The 17388-nt window shown below is 36.5% G+C and overlaps 1 protein-coding gene across 9 annotated transcripts; it reads left to right on the forward strand.

The window, feature by feature from the left end:
* The first annotated feature begins 9827 nt into the window (after positions 1–9827).
* On the forward strand, positions 9828–17071 carry LOC137709759 (replication protein A 70 kDa DNA-binding subunit E). Of its 9 annotated transcripts, none has more exons than XM_088694802.1 (13): positions 9828–10165; positions 10364–10724; positions 11578–11625; positions 12341–12498; positions 12915–13188; positions 13302–13398; positions 13567–13691; positions 14243–14324; positions 14456–14585; positions 14715–14872; positions 15924–16361; positions 16459–16582; positions 16717–17071. In XM_088694802.1, exons 4-12 carry the CDS (start codon positions 12346–12348, stop codon positions 16550–16552), a joined length of 1551 nt encoding a protein of 516 aa, XP_088550928.1. In that variant the 5' UTR covers positions 9828–10165; positions 10364–10724; positions 11578–11625; positions 12341–12345; the 3' UTR covers positions 16553–16582; positions 16717–17071. The 9 variants fall into 9 exon arrangements, with proteins under 9 accessions (XP_088550928.1, XP_088550934.1, XP_088550932.1 ...); XM_088694808.1 differs by having other exon boundaries at positions 15924–16066; XM_088694806.1 differs by having other exon boundaries at positions 10364–10719.
* The last annotated feature ends 317 nt before the right edge of the window (positions 17072–17388 follow it).

Below are 17388 nucleotides of genomic sequence, written 5' to 3' on the forward strand. Positions count from 1 at the left end.
ACATGTGTCCAATTCCAGCTTGTACACTAACTAAAAACACATTGTGCAATGAGAAAATTACAAGTGTAAAATTTGTAAACATGTTTATAATCCAACACTCCGCTTTAAACTCTTCACATATTTCACTCCAAGCAAGTTTCTCAAGTAGTTTAATATCTCCTTTGCTAGTGTGTAGTGAATGTGTCAGCAACTTGCTCTTTAGTTGGACATTATAGAAGATCAATAACTCCTTGTTACAAAGCTTTTTTAATAAAATGATATATTATGTTATTGTGCTTAGCCTTTTGATGTAAGACCGGATTCTTGGTGATTGCAATGGATGAAATGTTATCACACTTGAGTGCGTTTGCATCTCACCAAAATCCTCTAGCACAAATCGAAGTCATATTGCATGTGCAGTTGCTTCAAAGGCACAAATGTATTAAGCTCAGCTATGGACCATACAACACAGTTTTATTTCACATATGACCAAGAGAACATTCCACTCCCAAAGGTGAATGCATAATCTCAGGTGATTTTCATATCATCATCTGAGCCACTCCAATCATTGTCATAGTATCCAATTAGAACATTTCCCTTCCCATTTTCATACTCCAAACCAAAATTCAAGGTTCCTTGTACATATCCCAGTACTCTCTTAGTTGTACTAAAATTTTTATGTGTAGGACAATGCATAAACCTGGCAAGTAAGCATGCAATATACATCTGGCTTTGTTTATGTGAGATTCAACAAGCTATCAATAATCTTCCTATATTGATTTTCATTTGCTGCACGACTACCATCATGTTTTCTCAGTTTATCATTTGAAACCAAGGGAATACTTACAGACTTGCAATTCTTTAATCAAAACTTGTCAGTGAGGGAAGCTAGTTTCTTTGATGGATAAATGTGGGACCATGATTTTCCAAGTTCGGATTAAGTCTAATCCGAGTACAGTTGCCTGAGCATGCTAGGTGGATAATTGATAACATATTTCCTTGTGGCATTATCTGATCACACCACGTGGATAATTGAGATGGCAATTGCAACCAGAAAATGAAAATTTTGGGGGAACCTTTTCCCTTTAAATCCTTTGATCTTTGCAAAAGACAGCAAAAAGGGGATTTAAATTCCAAGTTTTCACCTAAATCCCCCCTAATTGTTGTCAACACAACTCATTAATTTTCATCTCCCATCTCTCTTTATTCCTAGCTTTCATTACATCTTTAATTCCTAACTCTCCTTACATCTATGATGAATCAGTAACTCCACTCAATCATGGCAATTCAACCCTATTAAATACACCAACACCCAAAGCTCCTTGAGGAATTCTTTTTAATACACCAATAGCCATAACTCCTCCTCCAATCATTGTTAATACTCCACCTCCCAAAACCAGTACAATCCTATTTGATACTCTCACTCCCACATATGTTTGTCCTACACCCAATTCCAAATCTCATCAACCAATCATTGTGAATACAACCCCTTGGAAAAGAACCAAAGTCTAGCAACAAGCAGCCACACTTAGGGCCCAGTGGTTGTCGGCGTCAATAAAACTGTATGTTTTCAAGTATACATCACTCAAACCACTCTCTTTTCTTTTGCAAGAGAAAACACTTTTAGTTGGTTAGGGGAATCAAACATATTCGTCATGTGTTGAGAACTGTTGAAAAGGCAAACCAAGAATTAAAAACAAAGGCAACAAGGATTCTTGCCTCCCTCCACCACATGAAATACTTGAAAGAACTCAACCAATAGAGAAATCCAAGGGTTGCACCTATGCTAAGGATGAAGTGGAATTGAGGAAGAAACTTGGTGTGCACGAAGGGGTTAATTCTTTAAGTTTTATGGCCAACTTTTGCCGCCCAATTATTAAGCCATTCATGATGTAACTGTACACGAGGTCCTTACATTTCGTAATGATACACCAAATTAAGTTTCCGTGCATGGGATTAGTACATGTTTTTTTTCCCTCAATTATTTCTACAATGTCTGTAAGATTGGATGTGGTAGTGGGATAAGTACATGTTTTTTGGAACACAAATGTATGTACATGTCTTTAACATTAGATGTGGGAGTTGGATGGCAACATTTTTTTGGTTCTCAAATGTTCAAACTAGGTGTTTAACATTGCCTATGGGAATGGTGATATGCTTCTGTGTACTTGTCAGATTTTGTGTCAATGGTCAATATGCATATTTATTTTGTGCTTCTGGAAGGACCTAACTGACAAGACTATAGTAGAGTGGACACAAATATTCATAACTGCTAAAAAACCCACACACAGCCAAAACTATCAAATGTCACACCCCATTAAATGTGGCTGTATACAAACTGAATAATTCCTAGCAACCACAACACATCCTTAATGTAATTATAGAAAAAGTTAAAAGGATTTCGACGGAATTTGAAACCAATTGGTTGTAAACTATATACGAACTAAATATACCTACAACAGACCGTTATATATCCGTCTTGTCCATCCAGATTTTTGTTGGTGTACATAATTTAATGACATACTAAATTGATCTCCTATAAATACAAGCCAAGGACAGTATAGGTCCCAACACTTAATTCGTCCACAACCATGGCAACCACAGACGTCATGTGTGATTTGGAGAGTGATGTTGATTTCGATATTTGGATTGATCAAATTGCACAAGAGAATATCAAATTAGGAAATTACTCACAGTCCGTCAATATGTGGCATCAAAAGTGCGATGAACAGGAGTCCACTTAGGTTGCGTTACAACAAAATCTTAACAAGGTGTCGTACAAATCGGCCAAATACAAGCGCCAAATACATAGCCAAAAGCGTAAGTATGATGAACTAGTTCTAAAAGAGGAGGAATATGTATATCGTATGTCAATCACTTTATGGGCGACAAACCAGCTCCAACAAGAGTGTGACTCTGCTTTCTTTGATGGGTCTGAGAAAATTTCGTTTGTATCTGCATCGTAACAGGAAGGAATATGATTGGGACTATGCCCTTGCACGTGGATAGCATCGTAAGAGATGGTGATAATTACAAGGAGTACAAGTACTTAAAAGCGACTCACAAGCCACCCAAGGGTCATTAGGGTCAAGTCTGCCTTCTTATATATTTACGACTCGTTGTTATGTATATTTTGTGCATTTTTTTTTAAGTATATCATAGTGTCAAGCTTCTGTAAGTAACTTATGTTTTATTGTCATAAGCATTTGTAAGTTATCACAGATATTCATATACATTCATCATATGTCACAATTTTGTGTAGCACAATTTCCAACACTTGTGTGACAACTTTCTAAAACAACCATGGCCACATAAAAATAATAGTTCATCCCCCATCCAATTGCACTTCAATGTCTACCTGCTACAAAACTTCACAACTACAACACAATGTATCACAACCTAGCACAAGTTTTACACCTATATAATTGAATTCCAAATTTATGATTTCAACCAAGTCCAGTGCAAACCACCCGCCATTAGGGATTCAAATCCTTGATTTATAAAATCCCAATGGAATCGAGTCCTTCACCAGCTCACAAACTCCTTCTCTCTGCCTCTCTTTCACCCCGGCTACAACCCTCACCTATCCCTCTCTCCAACAAAAACACACGCAATGAATTAAAATAAATAAATAAAAGTATAGGATTTACTAGGTCCCAATTAATCGACCTGAAATTGAACTCTCCCAACCTCACCAATTCCCTCTCCCTGCCTCTATTTCCCTCCGAAGACAACCCTAATCTCCCCCTCTTTGGCAAACAAAAACACCAATGAAGGAAAAAAAAAATTGAAGATATAAGATTACTCTCCTCCTCTCTCATTGACCAAAACAGCCTCAGTGAACGAAAAAAAGAATTAAAGGTATAAATTACAACGTCGCAGTCGTAACCCAGTTTCAGCCTAACTGGAATCGATCCTCACCCTAGCTGCACGTCCCTGCCTCTCTTTCTTTTCCTCTTCAATACACAAACATATCCCTTAGCTCCTAACCTCCTACTTTATATCAAACAAATACATACCTGCCGAGCAAAAAAAAATTAAATGTTTTAATTACACTAGATCACAAACCCGGTTCTACCTGTGGGCTTAGCAAATCAGCACCCGATGGCGTCCGCATGCAAGGTGAGTGTGGAGCCAAAAATAATCAAGAAAAATATGGAGGTGACACGTGGATTTTTGGGTAAAAAAGACAAGATTACCCTCTAGGCACACTGAGATTTCTATGCGCAAGTAGTGGGCAATCATCCCTCAATCAAGTCAAAAGAGCCCAACATAGGTATTTATTCAAAACCTATTTCATCCATCCTCAACAAATCTTCTCCACAAGGTAACCCCAAATCATTCCTTTCTAAATTATATTAATTAGCTAATTAATTGATTAATTACCCAACTAATCTATTAATTAGCTAACAAATCATGAACTTCACCCACAAAACCATCCAAGTGGCCGGTCCATCTCCTCCCAAGGTGGCCGGCCACACCCCTATATAAACCATCTCATTTTCTCCACAACTCAATTCCAACTCTCTTGCTAAATTCTCCAAATTTCTCTAAACATTTTTCCCTCAAATTCTAACTTTGGCATCAGAGGTTCTTCGGCCAAAGCCCCCCCCCCACCCCCCAACAAATTCATCGTGGGCACGTGAGGCTCTTGACCTTAACCTAAGGTTGTAGGTGCAATTTTGTCCAAAAAGAAGAAGGCAGAAATTTGCATCCACAAATTGGTGCTTTCATTGAGAGTTGAGTCACACATTCATAGAAGACTCTTACATCTAAGGTTTTTTGTTTCCTTGCTTATTAGTAGATTTTTCGTACATTCTTATTCTAGGAATTTTTATTTCTAAAAATTCTTTGAAAAAACGTAAAAGAAAAGTACAATGGCTAGAGATTTGGAAACCTCGACGAATGGAAATTCCAATGTTCAAGGATTAGGACCATGGCGATCTACAAAGCTTAACACAACGATGAGTGGAGTGGCATCACCCCCACAAGGCACCATTATGGCAACCACCACGTCGGCCACCTTCGGCAAGGCCCATGACGCTACAACCACAGCCTAAGCTATGCCATTCAAGCCCACACGGACTTAAGCCCAAGGTGAGACGGCCCGAGCCACTCAAGCTCGACGTGAACTCAATGCGTTGCCAAGCTGAGCCCTAGTCTCGCACCCACGTGCGCCACATGCCGAGCAACCCACTCCTGTGGCCCAGCCTGTTCCCGTAGTCTAGTCTGCTGTTGCAATCCAGTCTGCTCCCGCAGCCCATCTTGCTTCCGTTGCCCAGCCTATTCCCGTGGTATTCCAAGCAACCCAGGTCTGTCTAAGATTAGTAGTTCCACCATTTCGGCTTCAAATTTATGGGCTGACGATTGAACCAGGGTCATTTTCACTCCATTTCTCTGCAGATTTGACATTTCCCAACTCAAATCTCGCACCCGAAGTCCACTACACTTCCGTTACTCAAGTAGACGTATTCCGTCCAAGCTTTTCTAACCCTAATAGTGAACAACCTTTGTCTCGACAAGTCATCGAGTTGACAATCACCTGCGCACAGTAGACAACTTTGGTGAATCAGCTCCTGCAGTGCACCGAGATGCAACGTGCCCCTGATGAGGTGTCTCGAAGTAGGACAAAGGCAGACAAAAAACCTCTCCAGATGCGTCCTAAAAAGCAGCCACTTGACCAGCCACGAACCGAGCATTCTTGTAGTGTACACTCCCGACTGGGCCCTTGAGATAACGTATATTTTCATCTTAACACGCAAAGGAGCATGCACTCTCAGTTAGGCCCATGGACGAGCATACATTCACGGTTGAGACCACACTCTGATAATAAACAAGAGCAACCTTCCAAGCGAAGAGTTCATTTGCGGCTAAGCCCACAAGGAGTATCCTCTACTTTACATCAGAATAGGCAGCACGACGGACGGAAAGAAGCGGTCACTTAGTCAGCTCAAGTTCAACAGATGGCCTGCGAGGAATTCACTCGCCTACTAGGGATGTACCACATGCACTGCAGCAGAGACATAGACGAGTCGAGCACATAGAAGAGCAGCCTAGACTAGTAGGTCAAGATCGAGGGCAACCGGAAGCTCCGTTGCCCAACTAAAGGAAAATTCAGGAAGAAGTTGAGAGGCTTATGACGGAACGATTACACGATTTCCAATGCAACGAAGCTACTGATGAGGCACTCCAATGAGACATGACCAATATAAGCGGGTCACCTTTCAATGACAAGATCGAGCAGACATGACTATCTTATATAAATTGTCGAATACAAAGATTACTTCTGTTTCGACAAAGGTAGTAGCTTAGCCTAATGACGTGTCGGGGGCAAACAAGTACCAGAATGACACACCAACCTAACCACCAAGAACAGATGACAGGCCTTGTTCTCAACACTCCAGACGCAGCACATCACCAGTAACCGAGCATCATAGACCTAGTGGTCCAGTTCCTCTTACTACGCATAACTTGGCCTAAGCCAACCCTAGGTCTGCGCTCACAGCTCTTGATCTGTCATTATTACTCCTATTGTGCCGACTTATTCCACGACTCCCGACAGCCATTGATCTATTACCATGGCTTATAACTATGCCAATCTTGCACCGCGGCTCCCAGTCGTGCCGATCTTGCCTTGTGCCTTGCGCCGACCAAGCCCATGGCACTCCAAACTTCAAAGCATCCAACGACGAAGCTAATGCATTATTAGCAGCCCTCACTAGTAAAAAACTTAGTGGTGAAGAAGCTTGCAATCCATTCGAATTCTTAATAGATCATCAACCAAAGCCTCAAAATGACACATGACGAAACATCTAATGATGGCGCAATAATTCTGGGAGTAGCTCGCTACGCTTACACCCTTACGCGGGTTCCATAAGCAGTTCGAAGTCTCAAGAAGATCGCCATACAAAACCTTGCAAGCTGATGATTATTTCAGTTGTCCAATAGTTCAATTTTCCTCAGCTACACTCACGACAACGACTTCCATGCTCTCTAATATGAGAGGGTAAACCAATCCCTTGACAGTCATTTGGGTAAGCTCTCCAATGCGAGAGGATAAACTAATTGCTCTCTAGTGTGAGAGGGTAAACAAATCTCCCGACACCCATATAGGTAAGCTCTCCAGTGCGAGAGGATAAACTAATTACTTTCCAGTGCAAGAGGGTAAACCAATCCCTTGACACCCATCTGGGTAAGCTCTTCAGTGCGAGAAGATAAACTAATTGCTCTCCAGTGCGAGATGGTAAACTAATTCCCCAACACCCATAAGGGTCTGCTTTCCAATGCGAGAGGATAAACTAATTGCTCTCTAGTGTGAGAGGGTAAACTAATTCCCTTACACCCATCTGGGTAAGCTCTTTAGTGCGGAAGGCCACTTAGCTCAAAAGATCGAATGTTTGAAGACCAACTAAGCAACAAATGGCTAAGGGGCAGCAGTCACTTTGCACCCAACAGTTCACTCATTTGACATTTCATCTTCAGCAACTTCGATCTTGGCAGCTCCATCCTTGACTGCTCCATTTACGGTAACTTAGAAATCAAACTCAAGCAGCTTCCTCATTTTTGGCAAGCAGCTCAAACGTGGCAGCCCAAACTGTGGCCCATGCCACGCCGCTTCCTCAGCCCATGCCAAGCTAGTCCTTTACTTCAGTTAAGCCGAGCAGCACAAACAATGGTCCCTGCCGCACCACCTCCTTGGCCCAGGCCAAGCCAACTCTTAGCCCCTGCCAGTTGACATGTTGCACCACCTCGACGGCTACCCCAAGGCAACACCACCCAAGAAAAAAGCAAGCAGAATTAAGTTTTTCTTACATCGGTGCAGCGTGAAGAAGACAAAGAAATCAACAGAAGACGGTTATTTGCACGGCCAAGCAAAGAAGAGTGTTAAGGGAGGGGGAACAAATATCCTTTAGTTTTCTTTCTTTCTTGTAAGGATAAATAATTGCCCTCTGAAGTTGATTTAATCCCCTACTTAAGGTAGCCTTAAATAGGCTTTGGAGGCGATTTATTTCCCTTTCCTAGAAGAATCTAATTCCAAGTTCAAGCGAGAATTTGCATCAAAGTTGGCGATCTCTACACCTGCTGCCCTTTCCTGCGAGCAGCCCAGCAAGTGTGGGGGCATTTGTGAAGCCAAAAATAATCAAGAAAAATATGGAGGCAACACGTGGATTTTTGGGTTAAAAAGACAAGATTACCCTCGAGGCACACTGAGATTTCTACGCGCAAGCAGTGGGCAATCATCCCTCAATCAAGTCAAAAGCGCCCAAAATAGGTATTTATTCAAATTCTTCATTCATCCTCATCAAATCTTCTCCACAAGGTAACCCCCAACTCATTCCTTTCTAAATTATATTAATTAGCTAAAAAATCATGAACTTCACCCACAAAACCATCCAAGTGGCCGGTCTATCTCCTCCCAAGGTGGCCAGCCACACCCCTATATAAACAACCTCATTTTCTTTAAAACTCAATTCAAACTCTCTTGCTAAATTCTCCAAATTTCTCTAAACATTTTTCCCTCAAACTCTAATTTTGGCACCGGAGGTTCTTCGGCCAAAGTCCCCTCTTCCCTTCAATTCATCATGGGCGCATGAGGCTCTTGGCCTTAACTTAAGGTGTTAATTGTTTTGTGGGTGCAATTTTGTCCAAGAAGAAGAATGCGGAAATTTGCATCCATAGTGAGCTTTTAACCTCTACACCTTAAAAACGGCCATCATTAAATAAGGCCCGACAGTAAGGAAGACATAACAAAATAAAAATACCCTAAAATTAGGAGGGAAAGGCCCTAAAAGAAGGAGGGGCAAACAGCCCAAGTTAAAGGGAGAGGCCCAAACGCAGAGTACACAGGCTTAAGTTACCAAAAAGACTGATCGGGATAAAGAAGGAAAACCCTAGTCCTTCTCAACTATGTACAGTCTGTAGCTGAAAGACTTTCATAATCCATATCATGAGATAGTAAGATGATAGTGTACCTATCTTGTATAAGTTATTCACTATTTATACAAGAATCTACCAAGATTTTGAATCTACCAAGACCGTCATATATTTGAAACTATCCAAACAACACAAACACGTGATAATCCAATGAGCCCCCTTTTCATTCTTCGGAAACATACTGTTAACTGCATTTTACACTTATTTCCGTTAAAAAAATAAAAAATAAAAAATAAAAAGTTGTTTTGAACATCCATCCGTATTCGCATTTTTCATTGGTTTGTGGTGAAAAATTTTCAACTGAGCTCATCATCACGTGTATGGGCTATGCCAGTGCGGGCTTTACTTTATGTTTTCCTCCTTTACTTTGTGTCAATATACCCTAGCAATCATATGTCCTCAAATTATATCTACTAAAACCCAGTTGCTTCCTGGCACTGTTCAGCAATAGTGTCATGACGGATCTGCCCCTGGCTTCTTTGCTTTCTTCCGTTTCTCTCCCTTGCTTCCGTTTCTCTCCCTTGCTTTCTTCCGTTTCTCTCCTTTGCTTTATTGTTATCCTTCTTTTCTTCGGGATTCTTTCACTCTTTGGCCACGTGTTGATGATCCTGAGTATCTTTTTTTTCCATTCTGACTCCCTCTTCTATTTTACTTTTTGTGTAACCATCCGGCTCTCTCTTCGATTCCAGCATTTTATTCTTACCTAATCCACACTGACAATGGTACATGCCTTTCCACCACAAAAAAAAAAATTAAAAAACCTTACCCCATCACATCTTGCAGCAATGATGCATGGCTTGCCACCAAAAAATAATTAAAAAACCTTACCCCATCACATCTCGCAGCAATGATGCATGGCTTGCCACCAAAAAATAATTAAAAAAACCTTACCCCATCACATCTCGCAGCAATGATGCATGGTTTGCCACCAAAATATAATTAAAAAAACAAAAATCTGGAACATGTTTGTCTTTGTTTGATGCCAGCTTGCCCGTTGCTTTTCTTCCTTTGCACAGCCTTCCCATGCGTTCTCCACTGTTTTGCCACGCGTCGATCATCGTGGATAAGTTCTCTTCAATTGCATCTCTCCAAATCTCCTTCAGTTTCCAGTTGCTTTCCTTTTCTCAACCTTTGGTTTCCGATCTTCTCATCTTTCTCATTTTTCTCTGCCAAATCATCTGTGCAAATTTCTTGCGTTTAAAACCCTTTGGAAAAATAAATAGTTGTTGCATCCTCCGTTTAAAATCCCTGGGTTAGTACTGATTTTGTTGGTTTTTGGATTTTATCAGGGTGGATTTGTTTATATTCTTAGATCTATTGTTTGGTTGTATGATTTGCTTCTGTGTTTTGTTTCAGGTCATTGTGCTTTTCGTTCCTCGAAAAAGAGATAATAAATGCACGCTGATGGAAATATATAGGTTGTATGATTTGCTTCTGTGTTTTGTTTCAGGTCACTGTGCTCTTCGTTCCTCGAAAAAGAGATAATAAATGCACGGTGATGGAAATATATATCCTTAGATCTATTGTTTGGTTGTATGATTTGCTTCTGTGTTTTGTTTCAGGTCACTGTGCTCTTCGATCCTCGAAAAAGAGATAATAAATGCACGGTGATGGAAATATATATATATATATATATATATATATATATATATATATATATATATATATCAGCATGTTTTGGTTTACATTACGCCATGTGTTGATCATCCTCTTCTATTTGAGAGGCAGACAGAGTTAAAGATGGATGCCTTGCAGTTGCCCGATGGCAGTAACCAAAGCCCAGTCCTTGAAAAAGAGATAATAAATGCACGGTGATAGAAATATATATATTTATATTTATATATATATCATCATGTTTTGGTTTACATTATGCCACATGTTGATCATCCTCTTCCATTTGAGAGACAGACAAAGGAAAAGGTGGATGCTTTGCAGTTGCCTGGTGGCACTAACCAAAAGCTCATTCCTCGAAAAAAGAGATAATAAATGCGAAGTAGCAGAAATATATATATATATATATATATATATATATATGTATGTATGTATGTATGTATAAATATATATTTAGCAGGGCATAAAAGATAGTCCAAGGTCATGATGCGAGGTGGGAGAAAAACAAAAAGATAAAAAAAAAAATATATATATATATATATATATATATATATTATATTGGCTAGGACAAACCACGTGTTAATGATCCCATGCATTTGGCTTTTTAGCTCTTCGCTTTTATATTTCTTTTCTTTTCTGCATGTTTCCTCTCTCATTTTTCTTTCTTTTTGGTTTCGACTTCGGCGTTTTCTCCTCTCTCTGTGTCGCTGCTTGCAAATTTGGGTTTGTAAGCTCTTCTCTTTTATTTCTCTTCTCTTTGCTGCACGTTTGCTGTCATATTTTCTTTTCTTTTCTTCTTTTTTTTAGCTTCGGGCTTATGTTTTTTCTCCTCTTTTGGTATTTGCTGCTTGCAAATCTAAATTTGTAACTTCGGTGCTCAATCTGGGTTTGTAAGTTTGGTCCTCATTTTTGTTGTGCTTTTTGCTTTCCATTTTGTTTTGCTTTGGAGTTTTTGTTTTTCCTTTGCAGTTGTGATGTTGTTTTGCTGTTTATGATGTTCTTTCGTTGGAGCGTGCATTTTCATGTTTTTTTTTTTTTTTTTTTGGGAAACAGGTGCTGTCTTGAGGATTTCTGGCTGGAGTTCTTGCTTCCTTTTGTCAGGTATTATTTTTTTTTTTACTTTTTCCTTTTATCAATTGACCTGGGTGTTATATCATACGTTTTAGTGTTCACTTAAATTTTTTTTTTATCTGATTGGTTTTACTTCTGTTTAGACTGTACTATGGTATCTTTTAATATATCACGCTATATAAGTGTTATATATACTATATCAAATGTTGTTATTAAAGTGGTGATGGTGATGCTTTTGTTAATATGGATTGTGTGTTGTTAAAAGTAAAGAAGGTGATGTTTCTGTTATAACCAAATAAGAACACTATTAAATTAATTGTTTTTCCTGCTGCAATTTAACAACAATTCCGCCTTTTCTTATACGGATTTATTTGTGATGCAACGTTTGTATTTGTATGTTTTGTTTTGTTAACTAGATTATACTATTTTGTACAGACCTATTTAATGTTGACTATTTGTTGTATCAAAATCATCTCAATGCTTAATCAAATTTGATAGGATCAACAAATGATTTTTTTTATCTGATTGTATTAATCAAAAGAGACTGACAACTTATTTAATAAATGTATGTATTTTTATTTCACTATTATTATTGAATAACTGATCTCGCTCAAAATCAAATTTCAATTATAGTTTTTTTTTTTTATCCGTTTATAATATTTATAAAAATGCATATATTGTGACTGGTATTTTAAATCTCCTTGGGTGCACGGTTTATAAATTTATAAATATTTCGTTTCTATAGATTAAATGGAAAACGAAGGTCCAACTCCGCTTGATCAATTGGCGGCATATAAAAAGATTGTCAGAATTAAAGTACGTGTTTGTAGGATATGGAGACCAAAATACCCAGGCATGGGCGACAAATATACAGGCTTGCACTGTATATTGGTTGATGAAAAGGTTTGTCATAATTTTTTTATCAAATGACTTTATAAACGTTTGATCTTCTATGTTAAGAATGAATTATTATCTTTAAAGCGCATGACATAGTTTTTATACTGGCTGTGCTAAAGATCGTGTACAATTTATTTGAAAACTCTTTATTGTCCTGTTTTATATTCTCAAATCATACATTTGTTTTGCCATTTATCCTGTGCACTGCAAAGCTTTTTGTACACATGTTCATTTCCTTTGAATTGTTACTTATAGTTGTTAATTCACTGTTGCTATTTACGATCCATATTGCTATTTAATATTTATGATCTACACATAATTGCATGTTATTTCAACTATAAAATTTGGAACAATATGCTTACCCACACTGTTCTCATTATAACTTTTTTTTTCCTTAATTTTTTTTCTTTTTTATTATCAAGCAACAAGCTATCGAAGCATCTTCTACTGAAATGGACTATGAAATAATAGTTCCAAAGATTGAAGCAGGCACTTGCTATGAGATCATGAATTTCCGTACTAACTATGCAAGGGCTCAGTATAGAGTTGTTCCACATGAGACCCAAATCATTTTCATTTCGAAGACGGTTTTTAAGAAGTTGGCAAGTGTCTTTCCGCCTATTCCACGACACAGATTTTTCTTGCAGGATTATAACAAATTATATCCTCGGTTAAACAAATGTGATATCTTGACAGGTAATCATATACATAAATAAACATTTTAATATATGTTCGTGCCTATTTTATTCAACAATTTCCTATGAGCTTACCAATTTGTTTTTTTTTTTTTTTTTTTTTCAAATTTGAAGATGTTATTGGCCACCTCATTTCAGTCCAGCCTGTAGAACCAATACAGATCAATCAGAGAATTGAGGACAAATGTGATTTGGTTATACAAAACATCAGGTCATTTCGTGTCCATAATAAAATTTAAAAGCTTTTTACCTGTCAATTCCATTTCAATAGGCTAATAGTCATATTCTTCTATTAAAAATAGTTCCAATAATTTTAAATACAAAGATTTTCATGACTTTAAAATTTTTTTTATCCTTTTTGGCTTTCGTTGTTTTACAGAAATGAAGAAGCTAAGATCACACTATGGTCAGATGTTGCACATGCCTTTTCTGCTTTCTCATTAGAACAACTACACCAACCAATCATTATTGTTTTTACAAGCTTGAAGGTTAAACTGTTTGGAGGTATTTACTTTAATAAAAAAAAATTTCTTTTTTTTTTTCTCTTTCTAATTTGTTTAGCTATTAAACTGACTTTTATTTTGTTTCTCTGCCCTTGCAAAACCATGTTTGGTGATTTTATTTTATAAAGCGTATTCAAACATTGACTCCATTAATGTCTCATATCTTTACGTATATGCATAAAAAAAAATGTTAACTTATAATGTTACATAATTACAAGTGTAAATTAGCAATTTTTCTACACATCAATAAATACATTTCATTTAATCATGATCAAACAAAGCTTCTCACATAGAAAACAGTCAAATTGTTGATGAGAGATCTGCATCATATTGTATAGGTAGTTTTTCATACAAGAAACTTAATTTTCATGCTGCCCGTTTTGAGTTAGATATGATTTTATTGTGATACACTATTTAAAATCTATAAAACGATATTAAATTTTATAACCTACGATTTGCAATTTTTTGTTTGCCTGGATTAAAAACTATTTTAAATGTCAATTATTACATAACTTTTCTCTTTTTATATCTTGACTTTTGTTTAATGCACAGATAGCATCATCTTGAACAACACTGGTTCAACACTTTTCTTTATAGATCCAGACATTCCAGAATTGAATACATACAAATCAGTGTGAGTCCATTCACTCTCATACAATGATAATCATAGCGTGGTTATATATATATATATATATATATATATATGTATATATATTAAATTATTTTTATCTTTGTTTTTCCAATTTTCAATCTAAATGATTACAGGTTTTCAACCTGGCCTCATCCCATTAAAACACTGCCTCCTTCCAAGCAAGCCAATGAGCAAGACATTTTCCAAACTGGGAAAAAGATGACACTTGAGGAGTTAGGATATTTGGATCCTGACTTATATAAGGTATATAAAATGTTTTCTTTTTAATTATGTTCAATAAAAACGTTTTCAATTTTTATGAAGTTATTTCATAAAACTTATCTATTTAATAATTTGTCCCTGTGTTAATGCAAATTTTTCAACATTCCACAGAATGATACATTTTTGTGCAAAGCATCGATTAAGCGATACAATACGAAATATGAATGGTGGTACACGGCTTGCCCTACGTGCGCAAAACAAATGCATCAAGATCCAACAAGTGGTCAACTTATTTGCCAAAAGCATTCAAATCAGATTCCCACTCCATGGTAATAATTCTAACATTTTTTCAAATTTTCTATTTTATGAATTGTTGCAAGTTTAGATTCCATTTATCAAACCAATAATCAATTAAATAGCATCAACTACAACCTGAAACCCAATCACTTCATTAATAATTGCAATTAGAATCAAGATTTGCTTTCTTCTGTTGTGGATATAGATGTTGTTAATAAGATTTGTAGCATTTCTTTACTATTAACTCCTCTCTCTTGAGATTAGCATTAGTTCTTTTTCCTACAAGTCAGATATGTGCTAATAATGTTGAGAACAATGCCTAAATTAGTTTAACTCTTCTCATTTTGATAATTAATTTTTCAACTATCTTCTCCAACTGCAAATTAGTTTGATAACATTTTGGTTTTTAGCGTTTATATAAAAGTATTTCATTCCAATCAAGATGTCATTGATCTTTTTACTCTTATTTTGTCCAACATTTAGTGTAAAAACTAGGAGTTACAAGTATTACATTCCATTCACCAAATCATTCATATATTACCCAACCTAGCCAAGTCTGTGTTCTTGATATTAGTCAATTTGTTTCAGGTCATGATATTTGTTCAAACTCTTGACTTGCATGTATTTTTCAAGTTGTATACCTCTCAGTACTGGTCCAATGAAGAGCTAACAATATCTCATAAGTTAATTCAATCTCATTTTCACCAAATTTTATCATTACTACCATGCCTTAGTTTATTAAGTTTTGCACCCAACTTCCATCTAAAAAAAACCAACAGCATCTAATGCCTTCATTTATTTAGTTTAACTATCAGTTCAAATATCAAATAGTGTTTCAAATATTAGAAAAAGATATGTTATACAATCTGCAATTTCTCAACAGAGAAGCACAAAATACCATTCGAAGGTCCTGTTCTTTATAATGTTATTGCTTCACTTAAAAAAAAAAAAAAAAATATATATATATATATATATGTATATGTATATGTATAGCTAATACAGGATAATTAGTATGAAATCATCCCTTTTCTCTGGCCTTTTCAATAACATATAAGGCTCTATATATTATGTTTTTAAATGAAGGTACAAAGTGTTCTTAGTTCTTGAAGATGAGACAGACGAGATCAGTGCTCTTATCATTGGCAGATCAGGTGAAAAAGTTTTTGGCGTACCCTGTAAAGATTTGGTTTTCAATCAGAGATCAGTGGATCAAAAACAGTTGCCAAGTGAGTTTCTTAGACTTATAGGGCAGAAAAAAATTTATCACCTTCGATTTGGAAGCAGAAGAAATTCATTGAACTCGAATGATCTTCTCATCTATAACATTTCTGAGGAGCTCACCATTCAACCAACAACTCCACAATCTCTAAGTAAACAAGTTACAGTCTCTTCTACAGCAGTTTCATCTTCAAGCACACCTGTTGACATAGTTACTGATTCACCTGTTGACATAATTGCTGGTTCACATAAAAGAAAAAGAGAATCAATTAGAAGAGCCCTTTTTGTACCGTTTAAAACAAGGTTATACACTATATATCAATATTTTGAACTGCATCTCAAATTGAACTCAATATGGTCTAAATTTATCTTTTTCATATCTTAAATATTTGTGATACAGTCAAGCAGAAGAAATATGTGAAACAGATGCGCAAGATCAAGACCAGATTCCAATCAAATTGTTCAAAAGAAAATCGTCACCAACCAGCTCATAGACAGACTTTGCTCCATACAAAAAAAACTAGGTAACTATAGTTTATTATTAATTGCTCCATGCTATGAATCTGTTCATCTCAAAAATTTATTACACATTTATTAACATTATCTTTCATTTTTAGCTTCCATTTTTTTCTCATGATGAAAACTATTTTTTCTACAGTGACTGCTTCAACCAAAAGCCAAAAACTTTTGCTCATGTCTTAAAGAATGTTGGCATCTGTAATCCAAAACAAACAAGTATCAGTTGACAATTTTGTGTGTGTAAATAGTAGATCCTCACATCAATTCCCCATACTTTTTGTGTATATAAACAGTGTGCTCTTTTACAATATTTTTTGTTCAAGTAGTCATGCCAGTGAAGCACTAACTGTCAAAGGGGAATGCGAGGTAAATCATTTTTTGTATGCTGATGATAAGGCATTTGATAATGTCTTTTCTGTAAATTATATGTACTTAGACAACTTTGTAAAAATATTTTGTCCATTTTGTGTTTGATATTTATAACTCTTTGCATATCCTCTTATGCATAATTCTCCACCACAAATTTATATCAATATCAAAACACTTCTAACCTTAATTTATAGTTACTGCAGTATATTCTATGTGCACATCATTTTCTTCTTCAGTTTCTGCTGTTTTTTGTTCTCTAAGTTATATATGTTACCGGTGTTCACAACTAAAATTGATTACACAGACTTGAACTACAGGTATAGTGCAAATTACATCACTTTCTGCCAACACTCTGCTTCTTTTTCTTATTATATTTTCTATGTTTAAATAGTATGAACATACTAAAAACCTGTTAATTACAAACTATCCATTACAAGTTTGC

The sequence above is a fragment of the Pyrus communis genome, chromosome 5 (genome assembly GCF_041283825.1).
Source record: "Pyrus communis isolate YQ-2024b chromosome 5, ASM4128382v1, whole genome shotgun sequence".
Classification (NCBI taxonomy): domain Eukaryota; kingdom Viridiplantae; phylum Streptophyta; class Magnoliopsida; order Rosales; family Rosaceae; genus Pyrus; species Pyrus communis.

What these genes read in the sequence shown, in the direction of transcription:
- LOC137709759 (XM_088694802.1), top strand. Translation starts at nt 12,346, where the DNA reads ATGGAAAACGAAGGTCCAACTCCGCTTGATCAATTGGCGGCATATAAA. An exon ending in GTATATTGGTTGATGAAAAG is followed by an intron (nt 12,499 to 12,914) that starts GTTTGTCATAAT and finishes TTTATTATCAAG; the next exon opens with CAACAAGCTATCGAAGCATC. An exon ending in AATCAGATTCCCACTCCATG is followed by an intron (nt 14,873 to 15,923) that starts GTAATAATTCTA and finishes TTTTAAATGAAG; the next exon opens with GTACAAAGTGTTCTTAGTTC.